This window comes from Zeus faber, assembly GCF_960531495.2.
Source record: "Zeus faber genome assembly, chromosome: 9".
In the NCBI taxonomy this organism is placed as follows: Eukaryota; Metazoa; Chordata; class Actinopteri; order Zeiformes; family Zeidae; genus Zeus; species Zeus faber.
Genome location: NC_137197.1, coordinates 6,290,735 through 6,312,908, shown reverse-complemented (window position 1 = coordinate 6,312,908; position 22,174 = coordinate 6,290,735). Strand labels below are relative to the sequence as shown.

Sequence of the window (22,174 nt, the reverse complement as noted above, 5' to 3'; positions counted from 1 at the left end):
GGCAGGGTGCTTGGGGCTTTCCTGATGCTGTGGGGTGTCTATGCAGCTGCGGAGCTCGGGGAGGGCTTCAGGGCCCTTTCCACTGCTTGGAGGCGCCATGACATAATACAGACCTTATGCACCAGAACCAATTGGGATAAGTCCTGTACACTCACCGGTGGACACCTGACAAACACACACACACACACACACACACACCCTCCTGGTATCATCCTTCTCCTTTCCTTCCTCATTTGCTGCCATAACTATGACAGGAAGAGGCCACGTGACCAGTTGTAGTTCTAGTTTTCCTGGACCTGATTAACTCTGTTTTTCAAAACATGTTGTCGTCCAATGTTCATGTTTTTGTGTAAACGTTGTTTGTTTCTATGTTTATTTGTCTCACCCGTGGTGATTCTCCCCCTCTTGGAGTAGTGATCAGTTGTTTATAGACCCAAACATGATAAATAGTTCTCCAAAGAGGGGGGTTGGTGGTGGTTCTCTATAACAAAAAGCTGTGCTCTTGTCATCCTACAGGTCGTCCACAGGACAGAGTTGTTGCAGCAGTTGTTGATGATTGAAGAATTAATGAAGAGTTGCATTGCAGGTTGAGAAGTTGAACTCCACTTGCAGACCAACCCTGTCCTGGATGCAATGGAACAAATACTCTGTATTGTATGTCCAGCATGCCAACAGCACAGGTAAAAAAAAAAAAAAAAAAGTACATGCAATTTTCAAAGTAATCTTGTTGAAATATTTTATGTGTAATGAAGTAATTTGATACAGAAGGTATGGCGACAGAAACAAAAGCGTCGCCGGCGACCCCTAACGGGAGCAGCCCAAAGAAGAAGAAGAAACTGCCCCCCCCCCATTTAGACCCTCACCGGAACAGTTAAAATGAGATTTTTTAATGTTATTTTTTTTATTTCACCTACGTGGAAACAGGACACACTTTTTATGAGTGCAAACATAATACAAATCACGTCTCGGGGACGTCCTCGACCCTGTGAAACACACATTAACTCTCTCACCCACTTCCTTCCTCCCAAAATAAACAGCTCCTTTGCTTTTCCTGGGAGATTGCATCTGCGGTTGGCACCCGCGTCCATTCAGAGCGGTCTGTTCGGACCTTAGCATGTGAATGGCAGATTAAAAGCCCCGGCACTGACCTCCATTCAGCCGGTGTTGGTCCAGCGCTGCCAGGGCCCAGGTCCCCCTGGACCGGGAGGCGGCTTCGACACAGAGGAACACTGGGAGCGGGAGCGGAGACGGAGGAATTAGGAGGCCCCCTGCTCGTTTCCCACTGGCTTTACAAGAGCATTAGTGTGTAGCATGCCAGGCCGACAACACAACATCCTCCAGTTACAAAGGCCACAGTTTATTATTATCTGTCTGTCTGTCTGTCTGTCTGTCTGTCTGTCTGTCTGTCTATCTATCGATCTGTCTGTCTATCTATCTATCTATCAGTCTGTCAGTCCATCTATATTTCTGTCTGTCTGTCTGTCTGTCTATCTATCTATCTATCTATCTATCTATCTATCTATCTATCTATCTATCTATCTATCTATCTATCTATCTATCTATCTATCTATCTGTCTATCTATCTGTCTGTCTGTCTGTCTGTCTGTCTGTCTGTCTGTCTGTCTGTCTCAGACAGTATATCCACCTTCCCCTCACTAGACATCCCTCCTTTTTAATAGTATTATCAACCTACAAACACAAAAGCAGAATATCCCCCCAGGGATTATTTAACCCTTATCATATCTTATCTTATGTTGTATAAACAGTACAGCCCCGGCTACTTAGGATACACTTTGGATAAATAGGAAGACGAATCATGGCGATGACAACCGCATAACATCATTTAATATGATCTCAGATATTTTTGGCCTGATTGTTGAATCGTCAGTTTTTCCCGTGTAACACATTATTAAAAAAAAAAAAAAAAAAAAAGCCCAGAGAAGCTCCCTATGGAGTTGGATGGAAATAGAAATAATTGGTGAAGCTGTGAGGCTGAGTTGACCCTGCACGGTGAGACAGGACTGTCAGCGCCCGTCTGCTGTTCATAACCCCCGTGACGTCGGGGGCCTTTTCTTCACAGTTACTTCTGCAAATAGGTACAAGTTAAGACGCATTTACCGTTCACTTGTTTTAGACACGAGTTATTTCTTGGTCTATTTTGAAATGTAAAAAAATAAATATTAATTTTAATGGATACATTACATATATTAAAGTGTGTTTCCTGTACATGGCTTTTCCGTTGATGAGTGAATATAATGTCAGTTGTGTGGTGGATTAAGGCACAACGTCTACACAGTTTATTAAACATATGGGAAGTTAGATTAAAAAAAAAAAAAAAAGACATTATTTACACACGTATCCACGAAGTTAGCGAAGAGCAACACTGTGCTAACTGGTTGGCACAGTGCGTGTCTGTGTATACACACACACACACACACACACACACACACACACACACAGGGGGCCGCGGACCCTAGCTTGTGAACCCCTGTCTTCACCCCTGTCTTCAGTTTTTGGCTCGACACCGGTGCTAACAGGTGACTGCCGTCCGCAGGGTGGGATGTAACATGTCAAATATAAACACCGGGAACGAAACCAAGTCACTTTGAGGCACAAACAACCTTTTCCATCGCAAGGTTGGAGCCGCGATCATTCAGTTCGGGCCGGGGGGTGGGAAAGAAAAACAACTGCGTTTTATGGTTTGGGAAGTGCAAAACTGCATTTTACGAGTCGTATTGTCCCTTTAACACGCGTCTCAACTGGTATGAGGGGCCGGGCGGGCTGTAGTCTCGACAATACAAGCCCCGCCAACGAAACCGAGTTACCCCGAGGCAATGAATAACCTCCCGGCGACGGGGCTTTCGGTGCGCGGTCGCCCTTCCGCGCCGGCGCCGGCAGGGGGCGGCAACACGGCGCCCACCGACGTGCGCGTCCCTGAGCCACGCACGCCCCCAGCCCCGTGCACGCTGTGGCTCCAGACCCGAGATCAGCTCGGACCGGGATCCTCCGCAGACCGACACGTCCCCCCGGAGCTCACTGGAGACACATTATTATTATTATTGTTATTGTTATTGTTATTATTATTATTATTATTATTATTGCTGCTGTTGTTATTATTTTATTTTATTCCTCCCCCTGATGCCCCGGTGAACCACCCCCGGCTCCGTCAAATGTCCTCCGTCAAGCCGGGCTCCGCGCCGGGCAGCGTGCCGGGCTCGGCGCCGCTCTCCGCCCGCCGCGGCGCCCCGGCTCCGGCGCCGGCTCCGGCTCCCCGGGTCGCCAAGGCGCCCGGCGCGGCGCTCCTGGCGGCGGGGGCGCTCGACCCCGCCGTCCCCATCCGGAATATCGGGATGAAGTTCGCCGTCCTCGCCGGTCTGATCCAGGTCGGGGAGGTCAGCAACAGGGACATCGCGGAGACGGTGCTGAATCTGGTAAGAACGGGCGCCGCGTCCGACCCGCCGCCTCCTGGATGCGGGGGGTGGATGGAGCCTCCGATGAGACAACCGCTGTGTTCCGCCTGATATCGGTCGGTGTTGAGGGGCGACGCTTTTGTTTTTGTTTTTAAGCCTAAACAGATCCAACTTTTACCAGCGGCAGCTGTCTCCCCGCGGACCGCAGACCGCGCCGCGTGTCGGGGAGGCTGCCGGGATGGAGGAGGTGGATTTGTAGATTATGTAGAGACGGTGACACGGTGCGGTGCAGTTGTTGCGTCCCGATGTGTGACCGTCACATTCTGTGATTTTATCTTATTTCTGTTTTGGTTTTTTTTTTTTTACAGTTAAATTAAAATTAATAAATAAATAAATCGATTTGCCCGCTTGAAATCCCCCATCACCATCCAACCTCTGTCTCTCTCTCCGTGAAACGCATGTGAGGTTAATTTTGGAATTTGTCAAGGACCATGGGCGTGCAGACTGTGGTGGTTGCACGACCTTTTCTGAAGTAAAAGTTAAAAAACCCTGACACAGTTCCACTGAAGCAAATGCATATAAGCACTTGCTGTTGTCCTGCTGTAACAGAACCTATAATACTTCATATGCCATCATATTTTTTTTTTCTGCAGATGTGTTCTCATGCATGTCCTGATTTGAATTTCCAAAAGAAAATGGTGTAGGTGGTTTCATAGTCATCTCCAAGGATACGGTTCTAATGAATCATTGATGAGCATTTTGATTGCTCCGGTCGCCGATTTAATACAAATAAAAAATAGGATGTTATTGTAACCCAGGTCCCCCAAATACCTAGTACAGGTATTGTGGTGAGATAAAGGTCCTCTCCCCTTCTGTTTACACTGAATCGATGTCATTGGGAGGATAGTAACTACATCCTTCAGAAAATAATCACTAATACTCTTGCGGGTTATTTTAAGATAATCAAGTCTTGTCCAGAAAAAGAGTCTTTGCAGTGGACAGCGACCGTGACCGACTCCTGTGAAGTGAGTTCCGAAGGAATGTCGTGAGAGTGGGGCCTCATTTAGCCAAAAGTCCACTCGGCCGCCCTCTTGGTTTGACACCTTTCGCTGATTCCTCTGCAGTCATGTGGCCCCGCCCCGGTCGTGCGTCCAGACATATTTTACCAGACGCCTGAACGCTCCTAATCAAGTCCACCAGCGAGTTTCTTTAACACTTTTTTTTTTTTTTTTTCTCCTTACGAGACCAGCCGGGCCTCTGTACTATAAATGTTTAAGCATCACTACAACGGATGCAAGTCACTTCAAAGAGCTGATATTGAGAATGCCGTTTTGGGTTTTGGTACAGAAACCTACTTTAGGCGCCCGGGGGGCATTACCAGACTGGAATTGTCAAACTGTACAGTAAGCTGGTGGGAGAAGCGCCCGCCAGCCAAGTGCTGCGTGAGGCAGGTTCATAACAAAGCCAATGTCACACACACAGACTGTACCTTTTTTATAGGGTTTAAGCCTTTTATCCCTGATCCCCCGGTCGGTGCTTTGCTTCCCCCCTTCGGCCGCACAGGAGCCTTAAAATGCTGTAAGGTGCAGGAACTGTGTGCTGCTGCTGCTGCTGCTGCTGCTGCTGCTGCCGCTGCTGCTGCTGCTGCCGCTGCTGCTGCTGCTGCCGCTGCTGCTGCTGCTGCCGCTGCTGCTGCTGCTGCCGCTGCTGCTGCAGATGCTGCTGCTGCTGCTGCAGATGCTGCTGCTGCTGCAGATGCTGCTGCTGCTGCAGATGCTGCTGCTGCAGATGCTGCTTATCTGTCTCTTATCTGTAAGAACTTAACGTCTTATACGCTTATACTTGCCACTGCACCAACACCGTAAAATAATCCCGATTTTTTTTATTTTTTTTTATTTTTAAATTTTTGGAAAAAAATGAGACAAGAGCATACTGGGAGAATTGATAAAGCAAGTTTAAGGCGGTCTGAGGATTTGATCCCATGCTGTGACGAGTTTGATCCAGGCATTTGCAGTGAGTGTATTTCCTCCTTGTGTAAAATTAAATATACGTATAAAGCACCAGTTAAAATACCGATATCGTTTCCTGATGGAATCTGCCGTCTTTCGTTTTTCGACTTGGTTATCTTTAGGTTACTCCCAGCGAACCCTAAATGGGTGAAACGATGGAAACTTTTCCACGTAGGATCAGTCGGTGCTTTGGTCTTTTGTCCGGCACGTGATACAGGACAGAAGCAGGACGCTTGACGGGTTTTGCGTCGCCTTGTTAGCGCTCTGGAGATTAATTACCGCCTGTTGTGGCCGAACAAAAGGCCACTTCACGTAGACAGTAAAAAGTTCAGCATCTGACATGTGCAGGTGAAAAAAGCAGTGGTTGTCGTGGCCCGACTCGCTGACACCTTATCACTGAGACGTGTGACATTTTCTGGCACAAACAAGTAAAATAAATGACTCGCTCAATAAAAACCCTTGGTTATTTTCAAGTTATTATTATTATTTTTTAGCTGTTTCTGGCACCACACCATCAAATAGACGTGCATTATTTTTATTTTTATGCCGTTCCTTTCAGATGCCTGCAACACTTAAGAACCAGCATCTAGCTTTAAGGCAAAGCAGGAAAATCATCTCATGGCCTGTCTACTTGGAGTAAAGTTGAAATTGTCCCATAGTACCTTGCGAACAGCTGATATCCTTCCTTAAATAGCGGTAATGTCAGCTGAAGTGGTATGGATTTGACTTGATAAGCACGCATGATCTGAATCAGTTTATCTACTGGAATCGCGGCATGGAAGGAAAGGACACTGGGTCAATCAATGGTACTGTTATGTAAGGTGGATTTAGAAATCTGACCTTATTGTGTAAAGTCACATTTGTTCGGGCCTGAAACTTCTTCTCCGTGTCTCCACCAGACTCTTATCGGACATGGACAACTCACACACATCGCACCTACGAAGCATTTTTTTTCAAACAAAAAAAATCTGGAGTTCAGTGTGAATTATGATGTGAATTTTCTCGCGTTTATTTTCAGTTCTGTGCCCCCGCCGTGTAGGAGGGAGTCAACGGTACGGGGTATGCAATGGAGCCGTTCGGTACGCCCCCTGCGTTTCAGTACGCACACGTGAACCCCGGTACAACGGTATCACGGTAGAAGTCCGCAGGACGCGTTGGCGCAGCTTACGGGTGCGGCGCGGCGTGCAGTAAATGCTGCTTCCTGTCAGCCGCAGGGGGTCCGCACGGAGCCCGCGCAGCTTTTCACTATTTTTGCTTGAGAGGCCTGTTTTTTTTCAGCTGCGCAGCCTTTTCAATAGAAACACGAGATAAAGATAAATAGAAATGTTGCAGTAAAGAGTGTGCATCAATCAAGGTGTCCAGTCTGAAAATAACCCCCTGGGACGGGCGTGTCCCTCTTTATTACGAGCTTCTCTTCAGTGATTCTTTTGTAGGAACGGAGGGAACCGAGTCTCATCTGGTGATGAGCTGCTTTTTTTTTTTTGTCAAGTTTTACAGTTTCATGTTGTGTTGTTTGTTTAAGTTGCTGTCTCCTGCCGCCGGCAAATGTTTTCCCCCTCCATTTATGAGAGATCCTATGCTGAAAAGGAGCGCACCCACTGTCACGTCACGTCAACCCAACGATGAACATGAACCCCCGTCTCCTCTCCCCCCACACTCCTACACACAGAGCATTACACTAGTTATTTGTGGTTGACTACTATAAAAATTTTTTTTTACACCTTTTTAACTTTCAAAATTTCTAATTATTTTTTTCTTAATTAAAAGGATACCGAAGCCGTACTGTTACCGTGGCCGCAATACCCCGATACACACTGAACCGTGAGCCCGCTGTACCGCTGCATCCCTGGTGTGTCGTGGTTCATCCTTGGCAGTGTGTTATTTTTGGTTTTCATTCCCAGGAAAGAGTCACTTCCACTCTGGCCTGGAGGCTGTTCCATGGCCATATACTCAAACAGAGTTCTCTGTGACTCCCGCAGAGTTATTCTTAAAAAACGAAAATTTAGCCAAATATTTAGGCTATTTCGGCAACAGCCGACCCTCTGAACAGCGACAAGTTAATCAGGACCACTGTCCTCCCGTCCACTGTCCTCTAGCTATGCCATCGCACAATAAATGGACGTTCTCGCCCGGGGCTGGGTATTTGACGGATTCTCACGCTTTTGGGGGTTTCCAACCGGCTTGTTTGATTTATTTTTTTTTTTTTCTCGTCAAAAGGGGTGCGGTATTTCGAATCGGATGCCTGCGCGTCGACCACATACCGCGCTCGCGGATGCGCCTGATATTCTGCCAGTGCGGGACTCAAACAAATCGCCCCTTTTTGTGCAAGTCGTGTTTTTCCAGAGAGGTTTGGCCACCGTTGGGAAAAAAACAAACAAACAAAAAAAACGAATCGTCTCATCGCTTCCCTCAAAGATCAGGAAACAGGACTAGCAAGTGTTTTTTCTTTTTTGTTTATTTGTTTATCTATTTATTTGTTTATTTATTTATTTTTTACATTGCTCATTGTGTCTTGGGTAGGAATCATTCGGAGGCTTTCTAACAAAAGATGGGCCTGATTACTCAACGCCAGACAGCTCCGCAGCTGAAACCTGGCTTGATACGTTTGATAATGAGATCTGGCGGAGAGGCGGGGAGAGCAAATGATCGCGATCAATAGAAAATAAAGTGGTGGGAGGAAAAAAAACAGAAACCAGCCAGCCAAACAAACAAACAAAAGCATGCCGCAGGTATTGCTCCACGACACTTGGCGGTAACAGATTCCTCATTTCCTCCCGAACGACTGACTGATAACCACATCAAGGAATGGGCCGATGAACCACCCTCTGCGCCGCGCAGGGTCAGGGTAATCACTGCGCTCGCCCGGGCTTCCACGCCGGTGCGTGGACGGGGGCGCTCCCTGACGGATGGCCGCTCGCCGCCACGCCGCTCCCCTTCCGGCTGTATCAGTATTCTCGGCGGTTCAGGACGGTTCTCTGTGTCGTCGCCACTCGTGGGCCCCTGAGCCTCCTGTTCATTACCGCCGCCGCTTGAAGAGGTCGTTTTCATCCGCCGCGCAGCCTCGGGTCACGATTCAAACGCGGCGTGGGGTCACTGGCAGTCACCTCAGCAATAACCGTTAGAGGCTTAATGGCGTTACGCGTCTATTAGTCCGACTGCAGTCCCACTGATGCTCATTGGACTTTAATTTTTATATCGCCGAGCTCGATCTTTTCTTGGCAATATTAAAGTGTCGAGGCCAAATAGAAAAAGATGAATTGAGATCTCTCCTGTGAACTCTGCCGTTTAGCTGGACTGGTTTCTCTCCCGGCGCCCCTCCCATACCTGCTGTATGTCTGCCACAGAAACCACATATGACCATTATGACCATCAGAGATGCACTGAGCCGTTATTATCCTTAAATGCATTTTAGCGGGGTGGTATCAAGGAGACGGGACACCCGCGCGCTGTCGTCACTCGCTCGAAATTTAGCGATTGAAAATCTATTGTTTCAGTTGAGGAATCTATTCAGGCATCTGGCACTTGACAAGGTTCCACATTTGTTGCTCATAAATGTTTAACAAAATGACGGTAGCCCATATTGGGCTAGTGTTGGGCTGAAAGCAGGTTCTGTTAGGGATGTTAACAATTAATCGACTATCGATTAATTGCGAACAAGAATTTAATTGATTAAGATTTTAAGAACTGAACAATCCGCGGTCTTGTTGTACTTGTATCAACAGGCGTCTTTGTGGGCCACGGGGCGTTTTTCGAGGCGGGGGAAAAAACCCCCCAAAAAACGGCCGGGTAGTAGTAGTACCCGCCGGTACGACAGGAGGCGGCGACACGACGGTATTAGATCGTGAGCGATTAAAATGTCTCCAGGATCTGCCTTCACGGAGAGGTTCTCAGTATCGTGCTACAGTGCACATTCCATCAGTTGCATTTTATGGCTCATACACGCATCCCGAGTTGTTTGTTTTCTCTTAAATCACACTATTCGCTCGTCCGTGATTTGTAAATCAGACGGCGCCGGAGCATATGCGCGGAGCGGACGAACGGAAATATATTAGTAAACGGAAATAAATAATGTGGGGATGCGTCTGTCGCAAACGACCCTGCTCTGGCTGATGGGAGCCAGATCCTTTTTTTTTTTGTTCTTTGGTAAATTAATACAAGACAGAATAATAGGGTTATCCCAAAACATATTTGGTAAATACGATCCAGAAGCGTCTCACTTTGGTAATAACATTGAGAGCCGAGTATGGTGATATTTGGAGCTCGCCGCACGAGCCGGGGCCTCTGTTTGTTTTTCTTTTTAAATCAGATCTATAATGCATCCGAAATAGGCAAACAAGTGGTTTACGAGTAGCTTCAATGGGAAATAACATTACACAAAATTTAACAACAGTAGGTAAGTTTGGTTGTACCGTTCAGTTACTGGCAAAATAGTCTCAAAAACCAAGATGGAAAATAATTGTGTTAAGACGGTGGATCATGACGCTGCCTGAAAAGTAGTTTTTCCAAGCCTCTCGGCGCCCGTACCGGCACCGGACTTGATCTGCTGCGTAACAGCTGTCTCATTCCGTCGCAGAGGACGGAAAAAAGTTAAAATATTTAAATGCGCCGAGGCGGGTGGTAAATATTCCTGTATGCACGAGCCAGCTCAGCGAGTCTTGCCTCGAACCTCTCCGTTTTTGAAATGAAATGAAATGATGAGAAACGCTCCTCATGGCCCCTCGCGGCCCCAGACACAGGAGGTGCGCGACGCGGCGTCGGCGCCCACCCGCCACGGCGCCACCCCCTGGTGACGCGATTAATCTTCATGTTATCGATTAATCGACGATTGCTTGTTACGCTCAACTCCCTCCTTTCAGTGCATCCCCAATTATGATTCAATCTCCGGGAAAAGCAGGGGAGTCCACGAACGGATCAGACGCTGACTTATTAAGATACACAAGACCGAGCGTTGCAACGAGGGCTGAACTTGTTCTCCTCACATGACCCTTCACGCTATCAACGCCCAGAGAAGTTAATTGAATAAGCTCAGTAACCAGATACAGTGCTGTGTCAACAGGCCTTATCAGAGCTAATTACATTTTGTTTTTCCATCTTTAATGTATGGGCAGGTTAAAGTGGGCGCTGAAATTAAGATGTGTCATCGCGGAGCCAGCACGGTCCCTCTGTTGCAGGGATTAAACGCGATAATATTTTCTTAGAGACGTTATTTAAACCGAATGAATCTTTGGAGGCGGCATTCTATGTTGTGTACACGTCGCTTTTGACGATGTCATAGATATGAATGAGTGCAGCGATTTCCAAGCTTTTTACAGTGGATTTTCAATGGCACGTTTTGCGGATGTTTTCTACACATTCACTGTGACATTCATCATGGTTTTGTTCAATTTGGGTTCTGGAAGAATCGTGACACATCATTCAAAATGTTCAACCACTATATATGATCAGGATTCTTAAGCGGACCACCTGGACATGTGCCACGCGTGCTCGGCCACCATTTTACCGCAGTTTGCGAGAAACTGGTGCGTAATGCAAGGCAGCCATTGATTGAATGAATAGGCGAATAGACATTTACAAATTTAATATTACAAGTTCGCAAGAGTATGATACCGATTTTTCAACTAACCGTGAAATGCCCTTGAAAGAATTTCAACAGAATACACTGCCCTCGACGACCTTCTCGTTTAATTTAGATTAAAAAAAAAAAAAATAGTGAACCATTTTACCGTCTACACGTATAAAAAAAAAAAATATTTGTGCTGCATCGCTCCGCCTTATCATAAATACGTGTTTATTTGTAAATAGACACTGTGACGCTATGTACCCTGGAAGGCCCTTGGCTCAAACCTACAAATCACCCTCCAAATGTTTTTACACAGGCCTGCTGCCAAAGTGAGGAATGGGCGTTTGATGGGCATCCGTCACTGGCAGCTAGTGGACTGTAACACTCTGGAGGTGTCGCCGGCTGCACGCGCTCCGTATTAATAACTATAGGCAGGAGATGTAAACAGCAGTGACCTTCCTCCAGGATAATGTCTGCCGTGACTCTGGAGGCTTTTTAGAAGTAAGTGCTCAATCTCTGTTGGGGGCGAGGTTTTAACCAAGGCAAAGAACGGTAAGCTATATTTTAGTGGCTTAAATCCCGGTTCTTGTTAATTTAGGGTTTTTGGGTTGTAATTCAATTATATTGGATTAGATGCAGCTTTATTGTTCCAGTGTGAAGACTGCAATTTTTGTAATGGCAAAAGATATATTCAGTACATGGTTGGGTCGTACAGGTTAGCAGTGTACTGGTTACCAAAAAGCACGCAATTCGCAGGCTGGCATCCCCAATAAATTCATGTATGGCAAAAAAGTTGTTTTCAAACTCAAATCTTAAACGTGGGGAGACGGGACGGAGCTCTACGGTGGGAGGTAGAAGAGAAATTAATCCCAGTGTTGAGTGCGCTGATACTGATGAGGTGGAAAATCCTCCTCCCAACTGGAAGGATGGGCCGCAGCCTCGGGGCCGAAACCCATTTTTCTAGATTTGCTTTTATGTGATATCACTCCTTTTCTTTATTTATATTATTTTTATTCTACTTATTTATTTATTAATTCTCCTTTTTATTTGTATTTCTTATTATCACATTGTATACATTTGATTATTTATTTATATTGTCTCTTTATCTTGTTTCAAATTTAATTCATGAATTTAATTCCTGTTTATTAATGTTCTTTGCCTTTTAATTTCATGATCTTAGCACTCTGCTTTTATTTCATCAGTCAAAGCACTTTGTAAACTGTGTTTTTAAAGGTTCTATATATAAATAATGTTATTATTATTATTATTATTATTATTATTATTATTATTATTATTAATAATAATAATAATAATAATAATAATAATAATAATAATAATATTATTGTAATATTGAGCCTGCTAGGCGTCAAAGCCCCTTTTAGTGTGTTTCGGCCCGCTTTAAGATACGGGTGCACCCGTGAGGCTCCGGCCCTGCTCGCTACAAGGGCCAGAGATTGAAGCCCCCTCCCGATCCAATCTGTGGTGACGCTCAAACGTGATGTCATAAAGACGATGGGAAGAAAGGACACATTTTTTATTTTTATTTTTATACTACTTTTACTGGAATAATTGTTATTTTTACAATGATCAATGTTAAGGCTAAGGTTCTAGCCATACCTACACTCATGTAAAGGGGCATATGTTTAAATTTTTTTACACACAAGCTTAAAATATCTTTAAAGAAATGTTGTTTTCCCTTTATGCCCGTAAAAACGTTTATAATTTTTTTTCTTTTTCAAATCATCTTCTCCATAAACTCTCAAATTGTAAATCCATTAATAAATGGAACCTGCACACTGCTCTTTAATATACTTAATGCGTTATTGTATCATCGATAGAACATGATAGGGAGTAGAGACTACACTGTGTTTTGCTTTTACATTTAGAACTATATGCACCATGTGCCACTTTGCATTGTTCCTTGTGCATGTATGGTGCAGTTGTCAATGGTGTTATCTGTTTATGCAGTTGCATTATTTGGCTATTTTGAGGAATAATGGCTAATTCCGCAGTGACTTTTGTGTGAATTTGTTGTCAGTTAGTGTTTGTTTGGCACAAGTCAAGCAATGTGATTCAACGTACAGTATATTGGTGATTTCTCACGTCTCAATATTTTATCCTGGTAAATGGTAAATGGTAGATGGACTGCATCTTACATAGCGCTTTTCCAGTCTTGCGACCACTCAAAGCGTTTTACAATACACGCCTCTCATTCACCCATTCACACACACATTCATACGTCGATACGCTCTCATTGAGAGCACTTTAGGGTTCAGTGTCTTGCTCAAGGACACTTCAAACGTGCTGCCAGGAGAAACGGGGGATCGAACCAGGAACCCTCTGATTACAGCACGGCCCAGTCTACCTCCTGCGCCACCATCGCCCGTAGCCACTTACTTTCCGGAGATAAGAAATACACACGTTTAAAACGGTCATTTTCAGCATCTTTATATTTTAATGACTAAAAATATATGGTCAAAAGGTTAATGAGTTTTTGGCTTATGTCTCATAGAAATCCTCGATCTTACTTATTTTTTCTTGCTCATGATGATTTAAATGACAGGGATATACCTGTAGTTTAATGATGTAGAAAATTTTTGTTGATGGTTCTTTAAAAAGTTGACCCATGAAGTCATACGTGTTGGCTGGATTACACTGAATTCCACCCACCCCCAGAATTTCCATTCAAAGCTTTTATTTATTTTTAACCTTCGATAGAGTCTTCGATAGATGGTCACATTTAAGAACAAACGTGCTTAAAAAAAGGAATCGCCTGTTTTGCAGGTTGCTTTTGCTTTATAGCGTTTGAACTAGTGTGTTTTTTAGCAGAAGTGCTTGGGTTTTTCCTGATATCAGAGGCGGGCAAACAGCCTTTATGTGCCACTAACAGTTCAGTGTTCACCATGGAGACGATGGCTTCAGGAAAAAGACTTTCCCACTCCTGCCCTGAGTAGGTAGGCTTTGTTCTTCACACAAGCCATCTAAAATTCATGTTGCCCCACTTTCAAAGGATATGCCAAGCAGGCAATTTTAAAAGAGATATTTGTCGCCGCGGCAGCGTACCTCAAGACTGTCCTTTCGGTGACTCGCTATCTTTATATCTTCCCTTTTATATTGTTCCTGGAAAGCCCATCGTTACGTTGGGAATTGATTGAAAACAACCCCGCTAAACCGTGTCCCTGCTGGTCCTGATACAATTGCCTCTGGTCTCAAAGAAATCAATTTTTCCACAAAAAAAACCCCAAAACCCATCCTCACTTGCATAGCCTTACACCTGCTGTGCTGCATTTCTAAAGTACCAGTCTGCTCTGCTTTTTCCATTCATCGCGCTCTGTGAAGTCGAGAGGCCCCCGGTATCTGCGGGGAATGCATAATAGATGAGATGTGTGAAGCCGGACTGGAGTGGCCCGAGCGACGTTCTGTTGTGGTTGACCTCCTCCTCTGTAAGCATCCCACCGCTGCCGGCAATTTATCACCTCATTGCCTCAGTTCCATCTCGGATCGCTGTCACCTTCATTTACTGGATCCGGCTGAGGCGGTCACATGACAACAGAATTCGGCGTCCGTCGTTCGCGAGATTGGAAGGGGACGGCGGAAGCGGCAGCTTTTGTTACGCGGCGCTGCTGTAATCTTGCCTACTTCAGTAAAGTCTGCGCTTTTTTCCCAACCAGTTTCCCGTCATAGCAGCGTCTCTTGGTCGTCCCACTAATAATCTGCATGCGATTTAAGGCTGGATTTGAATTCCGATTGAGTGTGCTTTTGATATCCGTTTGTTTTAAAAGTAATTTCCCAGCACCGGTGACGGCCTCAAAGGACTTGCTGAAAATGCATTTTACAATTCAGTCAACGCTGCCACGTTTGCATGTGTTTTTCGGCTCGCTTTTCATTTGCTTTCCCAACCTCAGTACCACAGGGTTTTTCATGCCGTCGACTGTTTAGCAGAAACGTTCTCTCTTTTCCCAAAACAGATGAATTATTATTTTCTTTGTTTTAAAGAGAAGATATCCCCCCCGTCGCCCCTTAATATGTTGGTCAAGTCGAGATGATTTCTACGGTCCATAATCACCATTCAGTCTCAGAGGGCTTCACCAGCCCACATTACATGGAGGAGTCGGTGGCATCGCCGCGTCTTATTGGGAACTCTGCTATTTTTTTAACCAGGGTGATGGTGAAAATCTCATATGGTAGCCACAGCATATTGTTGGTGAACTAGGAACTTGAGTTGGTTCAACCCTCTTCGGTCCCGGTCATACGCTGCTGTAGCCATTTGAAATGTAAATACGACAGGGCGCACAGGCCCGCTGATTGGTTCGTGTGCCTTCTAGGGGTCAGAAGCCACTGCAAACGCTGCGCATGTACTTCCTCCTTCCTCCCCCTCGGCGTGTCCCTGCCCGGATGAACCAACCCCTCTCGCTCGCATGATGCAGCCCAAACCCGGGGAGGGGGGGGGGGTTGCTGATGAAGTATTATTTTGCTCCTGCCCATATTAGCATTACGGTGTGTCGGGGGCCGCCTCTCCTATCTCGGAGGGGGTAGCGCTTATCAGATGAACCGGCTGCCAAACTACTATGGGATGCAAATGCAGGAAGTGACGGCGACTGCCTCGGCCCGCTCTCTCCCACAGCACATGCACAGACAGATCGGTGCTGCCCAGAGTATGTTGTTCGACGGGTCTGAAAATTGCTTTACCTTTTGCACTCGCACTTTACCGCAGTTCAGTTTTGAAGACAACATCTTACGATATCTAGATGTCAACACTATGTCATATGTGCTCCAGCCCGAGGTGCGACGGAGAGAGCAGACAGAATAAATATAGATGGACTCCACAGAGATGATTCTTTTCTTTACATCCGCCACGTTTGCAGTGTGCTTATTTGAGCATTCATCCACACACACACACACACACACACACACACACACACACACACACACACACACACACACACACACGCACACACGCACACACTCACAGACACACACACACTCACTCACACGCTCACACACATACACAGTGCAGGAAGTGTGAGCTGGAGCTGGAGGTTATTCCTGTTTGTTGCTGGCTGAGGCTGACCTGATTCCGATGATTGCGGCCCTGACGGTGGTTTACAAATTGACAAAAAAGTAGGAGCTCCATCTCACTGCCGTGTTGCCGCCAAGGAAGAAAATCCACACAGTCGTTGGCTCTGTTGTGTTGACTCGCAGCGCAAATGAGATGGCAATTCTGAGACAGCATTTAAATAACGCTTCACGAAAGTATTGGTATTGGTCAGAAGGATCGTGTCTGTTTGCCGAGAATCAATTTGATGTAATAAAATCAGCAAGATGGAGGCTGGACTCTGTGTGGAGAGACTATTAGAGTAGAGGATGGAGTTTGGATGAGACGGACGAGCAGGGTTGTTGCTCTTCCCTTTTCCTCTCCAAGAGGCAACCACCGGGCAATGCAACCAGAAGACCTGCAACTAGCTCAAAATTAAACAGCTCAAGCAAAGGTTTCTGCAACGTCTGGAGCATCCTGTTCACTCAGGTTCCTTAGATGAGAGGTTAGAAGACAGGTTCGTTCGAGTTGCAACTCAGAGTCTCCGGTGTCGTTTCACAAAGCAAAGTTGCCGAGTAGGAGCAAACTGACATTGTACAAGATGGCTGAAATTGATTTTTTTTTAATTATGGTTATAACTTTTACCATTATCTGAATTGCTGGATGGACAGTTGCTGTATTAAAATAAGCGATTGCGGACCTTTTGAGACCTTTTTTTTCCCCCCATTGTCTAGAACTAGCTCTGAAGCTTCTGGTGCTCAGAAGGTATCAGACCAAAAAACATTTTCTCGCTCGTCGCCATGCCACTCCCTGTTGCCCGAAAGTAACCCCTGGACTGCTCCAAGTTCTCATCTCCAAGCTCCCATGTCGGAGCTACAAGCTGCTGAGTTCCTGGGGAATGAGTTCAAGACCACGGGTGTTTTCACACTTGGTCGGCATTTTTTGCACAAATGTGGAAAAACTCCAAAATAACTCGGACCCCTCTGAAACGAACCGTGCTCAGACCCAGGGCTGTGACGCTATGGATTTTTTTCTTCCGTGGTGAAAAGCAGCGTATAACCGCTGTTTTTTCCCAGGACAGGGGGCATCCGGACCCCCCTGTCCGCACCTGGCCGTGTGCCCCGTTCATATTTCCGTTGAACAGCCCAATCTGATTCAACTTCTGAGTCGGGCACAGCCCCAGAAACAATTAATAATAATCAGACACACGCTAAAGAAATCCCCCGCATGTTTAATGGACTGTCCCTCCCCCTCGGGCGTGGTGCGCCAAGCTGAAGTGACCAACGGGAGCGGACTCCAGAAGCCCTTGAACATAGGACGGAATGACAGTCGATGACGATAACTAAACAATGATGATTGTGTTTATATTTCATATCCTCCTGTAACTTTTACCAGCAAAAAAAAAAAAAAGAAACACAAAACAAACATGACAAAAATTTAAGAATTATTTTTCAAAAGCAAGTGGAGCAGAGACTGATTGCTCTGTTTGCCGCTGTCATGCACTCTTATTGTATTTTTTCAAATGCAATTTCATTTTCAAATGAAATTAGAAAAAAAGCAAATTCTTCATTTAAAGGCAGTTAAGTATCCTGGAATTATTATTACACTTTTAAGAAATATATATATATTTTTTTTTGCCGTGAAGAATTTAAATCGAATTTAACGATGTTGAATATTGGCACAAAATATCAGCATCGGCAGACTCGGTCAAACAAAGATCGCTACCTGTGTCGGCCCTTAAAAACCCATATTGGTTGAGCGCTAGCAGCGGCCGTCTTGTTCCAAGTAAAAACTACCCATAATCCAAAGCAGTGGAGGTCTGAGCTCCAGAGGAACCACAGTGTGAACGGAAAGAGGACTGAGGCCCCATCGGAGCTGAAGTGGACCAGGAAGAGAACCCTTCAAATCAACTGACAGTGTGAACGACAAAGGATCCCAAAAACAAGAATCCCTTTGCTGTCGGTCCACTTTCAATGTCCGGGTTTGGTCCGTTTAAAAGGGACTATTCGAGAAAACACAGCAAATACGGTTAATAAGCCATGATTTGTGAACTGCGGCAGCAGCTGATTCCTTGGTGAACTCACGTCAACAAACTAGAGCTGTTTACATCCAAACAGATCCATGTTGGATCCACCTCGTGAATACTCAGACGTATTCCCGGGTGGAGCTTGCACTACAAGGCCACTGAGGGAAACACAGCCCTGGATACCGCACGCACACACACGCACGTACGCACACACACACACACACACACACACACACACACACACACACTAATTTCTATGGAGATGAGCCGCACCTCCAATCAGTTAAACATGCAAAGTCACAGCACTCGCTGGCGCCGGATAACAAACGATTGGCAGAGGTGTTGACATGTAAGCGTCGGACAGGGAATAGTGACAGGGAATAATCAGTAGCTTGGGCTTGATAAGAAAGTGCCACAGGCCCGCGGGAAGACTGGCGGCCCCCGACAAATGATGTATATTTTATTTAAATAAAGTACGCTTTATAACGTGACTGTATAGTATCTGAATTCCATTTCGGTGAATGTATTGCACTCATTTTTTTTTTGTTTTTTTTGTGTTCTACCGCTGGGCAGCTAATGATGTGATGTGTCAAAGATAATGGTTTCGGGCAGGGGTATACCACAGCTGATGCATGTTTTATTCAAAGTTGTGCTTCGAACCGGAAACTCCTTCCCGACTCCTCCAAGCCTCCGCTCAGACGCAGCAAAATCAACTTGCGGGCGATCCGGTTCCATTGTTACGCGGGTTCCGCACCACAATCATTTGACTGAGTTAGGGTGAAGCTGTGAGAAATAATTTGTTTTTAGATGCCCGACAAATCCGTCCCCGAAGCTTCCAGCGGTCTAATTGGATGCGGGGGCGTCGTGGACCTGACGTCTGAGTTGTCTGTGTGCAAGTCAATGGATTTCTTTCACAATATAATCCCATGTCCCACTGGCTAGTGGACCTATTCAGATGGAATACACGCCGCAGGCCTGCTCCAGCTTTTTAAGCACGTCGGAGATGCTTGTCTCTTTGTGTCTCTTTGCCTTTTCTATGTGTCACCTTGGATCCTGGTGCTAATTAAATGTATATTTCACCGCTCCTCATGATCCATAAAATTGACATGGTGAATAATTCAAATCGTGTCATGTGCCTTGAGCAAAGATACCTTTAATCACCTTGTGGTGATTTGAGATGTCAAAAGTGGGCTGTCTAACTTTATGTTCTAACTGGTGAGACTTTTTTGTTAAATTCGCTTTCATCATAATATCTTCGAAGAATGTTTCGCAATCATTAAATTTTTAGTCCATTTAATTTTCCAAAGTCATGTTTAATCAATAAGGAATTAACAAAACAAAAAACAAAAAAACAAGACAACTGTGATAAAAAGCTGATTTATTACATACCACCTCACCCGTGGAGCTAAATTGTCTTTCTTTGAGATGATTAGTCATCAGGAGCTCCATGCTGTCTTCTTTTGAATTAGTTCAACGCGTGGTTGGTTATTCACCAACTGCTGACGTGCTATGAAACCGTTTCCTAGCATTCCTTTAGAAAAACACACCCTGCTGTTTGCACAAAAAAATAGGAAAAGAAAGGTTGTAAAGAATACTGCGTCGCACCCTAAAGGGACGGTGCTTTTTGTTCTTTATGTTCATTATGCCTCCTCTCCGGCTCCATGATTAACAAAAAAGCGGGAATTAGCGCCTTCATCAGCGTGAGGCACCTGAAGTCCAATTCACAGAAGTGACACGATGATGGTTTTGCGTCACGCCCACTGTGCAGTGAATAACGCGCACCTACGTTGAATGCATATTTTGATTAAAACCATCAATTCGGTTATTTCCTCCGCCTGCGCCATCTGCAGATGATTCCTTTTCTCGGGTTGTTTTTTCATTTGCAATTCATTCTCATTGGTATGAGGGAGTCAGAACAGCCCAACGTCTCTGTCGGATAACAACAGCCGGGCTGATTGGTTCACCCTTCTCTCCTGCTCTCTGCTCTGTTATCGAGACTTTGCCTTTGTTAAAGGTTAATGTAATCCGTCTCCTGGATGTTTGTATTTATTGCCCCAATGCAGCTGGGATGTTTCCATTTCCTGCTGATCTCGAAGCATGAAGCGCTCGGTAAGAGCCGGATCTCCGTCCGACTTAATGTAGCTGAAGTAAAGGGAGAAATAACTGGGGGGGGCTTACGGCGATTTAGGGGTTTGGATTACAATTAATACTCAGGGATCAGCATAATGAACGGAGACACCGTGCATTTTTATGGTTCATTATGCACCGGAGTCACATTTTGAACAGAATGCTTTAGAATTAGTCCCCTCGCACGTATTTTTTTTTTCCTCCCGCGTCTGCTTGTGTTTCCATCCGATCCAGTTCACCGCCTCGCGTCTTGATGGCCCCTGAGCAGAACGCGGCTCCGTGCTTACAGGCCTGCGTGTGGTGAAACATCAGCGCGGCTCAGCGTCTGCATCCAGGGATATTTGAAATCTGCTGGAAGACACAGACACAGAGAGACAGAAACCACATCCAGCCGTTATACCGACGTCGCACACCATGTATATAATTGTAAGGCAATAGTAAAAAAAACATACAACGGTGTCATGCATAATTCATTCACCTCTGCGAAGGAACGAAGTTGATTTTTAAATAGGGATTTATTGGCAGATTTCCGGGATTTATCGCAATTTATCTGACATTTAATCGAATGAGTCGGTAAAAAAAAGAGACTCGGAAGCTGAAGAGCAAAGAAGAAAAATGTAGAAATGTATTGGATATCCATCCATGTATTGTTCACAATTCTGTAATTGAAGTCATATACTGTACTATACAACGCGTTCCAAATTATTATGCAAATTAGATTTAAGTGTCATTAAGATTTAATTTTCAATTAAACTCATGGTTGGTATTGTGCCTCAGGGCTCTTTGGATCACTGATCGGTTGGTGGATGGCCACCGTGTCCCAACAAGGCTGCCAGGTCAGCAAGGAGGCGGCGGAGTCATGTTTTGGGCCGGAATCATGGGGAGAGAGCTGGGAGGCCCCTTTAGGCCCCCTGAAGGGGTGAAAATGACCTCGGCAAAGTACATAGAGTTTGTGACTGAGCACTTTCTTCCATGGTACAAAAAGAAGAACCGTGCCTTCCTTCCGTAGCAAAACCATCTTCATGCCTGACAATGCACCATCTCATGCTGCAAAGAATACCTCTGTGTCATTGGCTGCTATGGGCATAAAAGGAGAGAAACTCATGGTGTGGCCCCCATCCTCCCCTGACCTCCACCCTATTGAGAACCTTTGGAGCATCCTCAAGCAAAAGATCTATGAGGGTGGAGGCAGTTGGCATCAAAACAGCAGCTCTGGGAGGCTGTTCTGACGTCCTGCAAAGGAATTCAAGCAGAAAATCTCCAAAAACTCACAAGTTCAATGGAGGCAAGAATAGTGAAAGCGATATGAAAGAAGGCTCCTATGTCAACATGGAACTTGGCCTGTTAAGATGTTTTTGATTGAAATAGCTTTTGATGTCAGTAAATATGACCTCCTAATGCTGCACATTCAACAAATTACCATTTTCAGTTCTTTACACCTATAAAATGTTTTGAAACTCTGTTGTGCACAATCATTTGGAACGGTGCATTTTGAGTTTTTTATTTTTGAAAAGAATTACTGTTATTATTGGGAGGTTTGTTCAATAACATTGGAATTATACCCTAACAGTTGATGACTTGAAGATTATACTGACTGTCATTTGCATCGACTATTTAGTGAAATCAGAGAAAAAGATAATTTGCATAATAATTTGGAACGCGGTGTATATGTTCATGCGGAACAGGTGATGACCATCGTGGTAAAGGACAGAACAATGCGATAAAACGACGTGCAGACGTTGCTGACGTGGTTTGAGGCTGGCTGTCGTCCTGACAACGACAGTGTGTTGGTTTACAAGTACTGTATTGTATTTGGGGAAAGAAATCACTTGTCCAGGACTCTGAGTTCAGCGGCATCCTGGTCCCGCTCCCCGGTAGAGCATGTGTGCTACCGGGACGTTCTTCATATGTGTTTCCAAAGTCATGTCGGACATATTAAAATGAACATTTTTACGACGTTTACATTTTACGACCACGAACGATAAACGTTTTCTTCCAAATGCACTC

General features: G+C 45.2%; 1 protein-coding gene across 1 annotated transcript in view; it reads left to right on the top strand.

The window, feature by feature from the left end:
- Positions 1-3,170: 3,170 nt before the first annotated feature.
- Positions 3,171-22,174, top strand: part of nbeab (neurobeachin b) — a gene marked incomplete at both ends in the record, with an annotated part of 275,893 nt that continues 256,889 nt past the window's right edge. Inside the window, one exon of the mRNA XM_080007466.1 lies at positions 3,171-3,431. Within this exon, the coding sequence (XP_079863592.1) occupies positions 3,171-3,431 (261 nt within the window). The remainder of the gene's footprint in view (positions 3,432-22,174) is intronic.